The sequence below is a fragment of the Nannospalax galili genome, unplaced genomic scaffold (genome assembly GCF_000622305.1).
Source record: "Nannospalax galili isolate Female #2095 unplaced genomic scaffold, S.galili_v1.0 scaffold137, whole genome shotgun sequence".
Taxonomy (NCBI): domain Eukaryota; kingdom Metazoa; phylum Chordata; class Mammalia; order Rodentia; family Spalacidae; genus Nannospalax; species Nannospalax galili.
In genome coordinates, this window is record NW_008340203.1 from 1,144,643 (window position 1) to 1,150,830 (window position 6,188).

The 6,188-nt window shown below is 47.4% G+C and overlaps 1 protein-coding gene across 1 annotated transcript in view; it reads right to left on the minus strand.

Annotated features, from left to right (window-relative positions):
• Krt32 (keratin 32) overlaps window positions 1-5,939 on the minus strand; it is a 12,779-nt gene extending 6,840 nt beyond the window's left edge. Inside the window, 5 exon segments of the mRNA XM_008835233.1 lie at window positions 2,527-2,652; window positions 2,735-2,896; window positions 4,146-4,302; window positions 4,470-4,552; window positions 5,448-5,939. Coding sequence (XP_008833455.1) covers window positions 2,527-2,652; window positions 2,735-2,896; window positions 4,146-4,302; window positions 4,470-4,552; window positions 5,448-5,939 — 1,020 coding nt within the window.
• Window positions 5,940-6,188: the final 249 nt, after the last annotated feature.

Consider the following 6,188-nt stretch of genomic DNA (forward strand, 5'->3'; position numbering starts at 1 on the left):
TCCTGGGTAAAACTGCAGTAACTAACTCCACAGCCAGAAAGGAGCGATGGAGTGTGTCTTCCTGCTTGGAATCGCTATCTTCCCTGAGTCTCAGAAAGCCCATTCCCTGTGAACAATAACATCCCTTGATGTGGGGCTTAACAGCCAGTCAGGATGGCTCTACACAGGCTGATAGGCAAGCCACTTTATCAGCTGGTGCCTCAGTTTCCTCATCTGCCAAGAGAGAATAATGATGAAACCTTTCTCCTAGGACTATTATGAGAACTTCATACATCAGTTTATCTAGGGCTCCCAGATCAGTGTCTGGCTTCTAATGTTGCTGCTACAGTTGTTAGAGTCTTAGATTCCTCTGAATCTGACCTTGATTTTTACAACACTGGTTCGTGCTATTCCAAATTTATTTCCTAGTAAAGGCAACTGAGACTCCAAAATGTGAAATCATAGAAGCTTTATTATTGAAGGCCTGCCATATGCCAAGCATAGGCTAAGCACTTGCCATGTGTCTGTTCCTTTGGGTTCTCAGCATTCCTTTTGGATAGATTACAGTGTCACCATCATCCACAATTTACAGATAAGGAGACCCAGCCTCAGGAGGGCTGATGTGCAAGTGAGTTCCCTGGGGACTCTTGTTTAAAATGCAGATTCCCTTCTAGTGGGCCTGAAGCAGAGCCCAAGAGTCTTTTTAAAGACACTCTAGAGTGATGCTGATGATGCTGGCCCAGGGACCAGACAGGAGTTGAGTAGGACCAATTAACATGCCTCCAGTTAGAACTGGGGTAGGATTGGAACTCAAGTACTTAAGCCCTACATGCCCTGTTTCCATCCTGTGATGAAACCACTCATATGTTTCATCCACAGGTGACATTACTGTCTTAACTCTGTAATCGGCTTCTAGGGCTTTCAGTTCTGAGTTTGCCTGTCAGTGTCATGGAGGTGACTGTAATTTATAATCTCCACTCCTTTCAACAACTTTCTAAATAAGAGTTCTGAGTCCATTTTGTAGATGGGCAAGTTGAGTGACCTGTCCCAGTTATTACCTGGTAAGGACAAGGTCAAGTTTGACCCAGGTTCTCATGACTCCGAAGGCTCTGATCTGTGAGTACATGGTGCTTCCTCCCAGACACTGCAAAGGACTGTTAGAAATTCCCACTTATCATTCTTATCACCAGCTTCCTTTTTAAGTAGTTAAAATCAACAAGCTGATTCTTCCTTTTTCAACAGGTGAGGTCATTATTCACAGTGGCCCTGGGGTTAATCCTTTTTTTATGGTGGCAAAATATTTGTAATGTAACCTAAAACCTACAGTACTTGGGGTACTTGGATGTCTAGCACAGAGGCAGGGGGCATCCTCAGTGTTATGGAAACATCCCAGTACCCATCCATAGACCTCTCTCCCCTTTCACACCTGGATTTTTCTTCATGCCCATTGAGTTCTTGCCTCCCAGCCCCAGCCCCTGGCAACCACCACCACTCTACTCTGTCTATATGAATTTGTCTACTCTAGGGACTGCATATAAATAGAATCAGGCAATGAGTGTCTTTTTGTGCCTGGCTTATTTCACTTTGCACGTGTCTTCAGGGTTCACCTGCGTTGAAGAGGGGTTAATCCCTCTGACATGTAAGTGAACACTTCCTAATTTATCTTTTTAACTCTCATTTTTACTTAGCAGGGCACACATCTAGGATTGGTCCAGATTAAAGACATGAGTCTTGCCTTCTCTGATGCCTTTTCAGAGCCAAGGCTGAACTGCAGAGCTCAGTGTAGGGATGGAGTGTGATCTTGATCCAACATGAGGCAGGACTGGACAGTTCAGCACCAGCCAAAACCAGCAGCGAGGTCCCTTTCTCCAAAGCTTTAACAGTGTGTCAGCAAAGAGCTACTCTAAAATCAAAGCTGGAGGATCACCTGGAAACACAGCCAATGCTCTGTTATAGAGAGACTGGACAGCTGGGGAGACCCTGGGTGTTGGGCTTTTCTTCATGATCTTCAGGACAACTTAGGACCTTGAACCTTCAGTAACTTCATTTCCAGAGCAGAATACAGGATTGCCATTATTCAGGTCTCTTTCATATGGAGATCAATTCTAAGATGTGATGGTTTTTTTTGGCTGTTTAAATTTGACATTTCACACATTATATATATATATATATATATATATATATATACACATATATATATACTGAGGCCCAGGCCTCACTTCCAAAGACTCTGGTTCAGTCTTCTCTAGAGAAAATCCTGGGTGTTACAATTTTTTTATATCTCTGTGGGTGACATTGAGAAGTGGGGGTTGGAAGGACAGGCTAAAGAGACAACAGGCCTTCTTAGGAATCATGCTTGAGGTCCAATATGGAAAATGTCTCTTTATCTCTGGGCTGGTTCTTGGGAGAAAGCTCCCTCCAGGAAAGTCAGCCAGGGGTGTAGCCATGGTAACTAAATCTGATCATCATCCTCCTCCTGGCATGCCTGCAACCCACACTGGTGCTTTCCAGATCCAGAGCTGAGAAGCACCCAGCGGCAGCACTCACCAGGCTGTGTTGAGCCTGCAGCTCAATCTCCAACGTGTTGACTGTTCGTCTCAGATCGATGATGTCAGACTGGTAGCTCTGAAGCTGCTCAGAGCTTGTGGCCACCTGCTTGTTAAGCTCCTCCATCTGTGGTGGGGAAAAGAAGAAAGCTGGGGGTCCTTTCACGGGGACTCTGAAGAGCCCAGCTTCCTGGGAGAGACATGCCCACCTGCGTGTTGAACCATTCCTCCACATCCCTGTGGTTGGTCGCCACCACGGTCTCATACTGACATCTCATCTCCTCCAGCATCTTGGTCAGGTCCACAGGGGGCGCAGCATCCACCTCAATGTTAAGGCGGTCGCCAAGCTGTTGTCGAAGGACTCCGACTTCCTGAGAAAGCACAAGACCCCAGGCAAGTATGAAAAATCACATAAGGTGTAACAGAGATGCTAAAGATGTCATCATTGAAGGGGCCCATCAAGGACCGAAGGACACTTTATAGAATCTCAGTGGTCCAGTTGAACACCCCTTATAACACCTGTCATTTGGCCAGAAGCCAAGTACAGTGGTAGGGTTTCTTTGATCCATTTTGGACTAAAATGGGAAACCTATCACACACACACACACACACACACACACACACACACACACACACACTCATTTCTCATCACGCCACCAGCCCTGTTTGTCTAGGAAGGAGGACCACAGAACCTGGCTTTTCTTGGTTCAAGTCCCAAATTAAAAGAGGCACTTCCAAGGCTTGCCTGCCAAAGAGAGAAAGTTGTCACTGAAGCTGCCCCAGTGTGTGATAATGCCTCATTAGTGACTTGTTGGTGCTGTTCCCAGCTCTCTAATTTAAGAGGGCTGAGTCAGGTGCCCTAGAGCACTCAGTGAATGCATGGTGAAGGATTGTTACTTTACATTAAAGCTAAGGAATCCCAGCCAGGATCCAGAGACACTTGTTCATTCAAATCCCAAGTGAAAAGTTTGAAAGTCAGCCTAGGGAAGGAGGACCAAAGTACTCTGGAGCGAGTGGTCTTTGAAGCACAGGGGGTCCTGTGAAAAATGAGGAAGGAACTGGTATTTGTGGCTTAAACTTATGTATCTTATATGCAAACAGAAGAGATAAAGGGGGGATGGAAAAGAGAAGGAAATCGATCACTGGGGTTGAGCTCTCCCTCAGAAGAGGAGAGTCTCCCCCATTAGGCAGCCTGGCAGAGGCAGGCAAGCTATTCTATGTAAGTTCTGGAATATAAACATCCCCAGGACACACTGTACCACTCTCGTCTAAAAGACACATGCAGCCCCCATGGGTGAGATTTGGCAGTCACTCTGGTCCAGGAAGTACAGAAAAAAGAGATAGTTTTCTGAGCACCTAACAAGAGGTCGGTGTTTCATGCCCAGGACCTGGGTCATATCCATGATCCATGTCATATCTTTAAACTTCCCAATAACCCTGCCTAATAGTTAGCTCTGTTTTACAGGTGACGGGGCTCCAAAAGCTTACGTGAGTCAGGTAAAGTCGCAGAAGCAATATGTGGCCCACCTGGTAATTTCAATCCACACCTATCCAACCCCAAACCCTGTGTTCTTCCTAATCTGCTCCCCAGGCCCACCTCAGCTTGACTTCTGATCTCACCTCTTCATGGTTCCTCTTGAGGCAGAGCAGTTCCTCCTTCAGGGACTCCACCTGAGCTTCCAAGTCAGCTTTGTTCAGGGTCAGCTCATCCAGGATCCTGCGCAGGCCATTGGTGTCTGCCTCTACCAGCTGCCTCAGGGCCAGCTCCGTCTCATACCTGCAAAAGGTCAGGATCAGAAACTGAGGGGTAGAACCATATACCAAACTCAGGGAAGGCCTTGAACTGCTAGCACTGTCTGATCTTATGTGAAACTAATAAAAAGCCAGCCCAAGAGTATATGAGGAGAGAGGGTCCCCTGACCCCCAACCCCCTGCCAAACTCACTTGGTCCTGAAGTCATCCGCAGCCAGCTTGGCATTGTCTATGTGCACAATCATCCTGGCGTTCTCCGCTTTGGTACACAGTACCTGTCAGCCAAGGCACATAGAGGGGTCAGTACAGGATGAAAAGAAAGAAAAAGAACACAGTAAAGTTGCCCTAGTTTCATGTTTGTTAATGGGACAAAATACTCTGACAAAAAGCAGCCTAGGGTGCTTGGCATACCATTACAGTTATAGTCCATCACTGGTGAGCAGTCACAGCAGAAACTTCTAACAGCTGATCACATCACATCCACAGTCAAGAGCAAAGGGACATAAACACATGCCTTCTTGCCTGCAGGTGGTCACCTTAATCCCTCTACTATTATAAAGTTCAGGACCCCCTGCCTAGGGAATAGCACCACCCACAGCAGGGTGGGTCTTCCCACATCAATTAAACATAGATAGTCCCAGTGAAGAATTGTCTATACTGGGTTAGCCTATGACCACATCTGTGGGGAAGTGTCTTGACTGAGATCTTCCAAATGCCCCATTATGGAGGCCATGGGTAATATGGAAAGAAAGAACCCCATTCTGCCTGAAGTCATTCCTGTGACAGTTAAAAGGGTCCTTGACATTTACTGAAAGTTCAACAGATGCAGAGGCTGTTCCAAACACTTGACCTATGTTGTCTCATTGAATCCTCTTTAGTACTGCATTAAATATGGACAGTTACTCTCCCCATTCTACACATGAGAAAACTGAGGCCTGAAGAAGGGAAAGGGGCTTCCCAAAGTCATTGCAACGAGTCAATGATAGACCTATCCCAGAGCTCTTCCTGCATTACGGGCTCTGGCTGAGTGCTCAAATCAGGAGATAATCCTGTGCCCTAGGGAGGTTTCTTTTCTCTGAGCATAGCTGAATACATGAATGAGATACAAATCTAGAGTACTGACTCTTCTGGATGCTTCTCCAAGCTAGTCTGTTCACTGCCCACACTCACCTTCTGCTGGAGCTCCTCGATGGTCTGGAAGTAGGACTGGTAGTCAGGATACATGGTTAGCACCTGGGCCTGGCTGGCCTCTTGGATCTTGCCCTCCAGCTCTGCGTTCTCCCTCTCCAGCTGCCGCACCTTCTCCAGGTAGCTGGCCAGACGGTCATTCAGGAACTGCATGGTCTCCTTCTCGTTGCCATTGAAGGAGCCCTCGCTGCCACTGAAGAACCAGCTGTAGGTACCCATGGAGCTGGGGATGGAACTGGCCGGCCGGCGGTTGCTGGGCTGGCAAGAGCTGGACAGGTAGGTCTTGGAGAGGCAGCTGGCTGGCCGGTAAGTGGTAGGCATGCAGATGGAAGGCATGCACTGCATGGGCTGGCAGACATAACCTAGGCACAGCTCGGACCGGCTACCCATGTTACTGGAACAGATGGAGGAGGACTGGGGACAGCTCTAGAAAGATGCTGGCAATGTGTTGGTGACACAGCAGCTAGATGTCATGCTAGGGAGGCCCTTTCTCCCCAGCAGCTCCCTGGATGTCCACAGACTCCATCCTGCCCAGGCCTTTTTATACTCTTGGAGTGAGGGGACTCACACTGGAAAGTCATGGCGGGGAGTGGGAGTGTTGATGTTTACCCTTAGCCCCAGAGGAAGCTGCTAATTAATTTGTGATTTGGTTTCCAATAAAAAGTTCCTTTCCTCATAAAAGAGGCCAAACTTATCATTTGGCTAAAGCAGGACTCTAGGCTC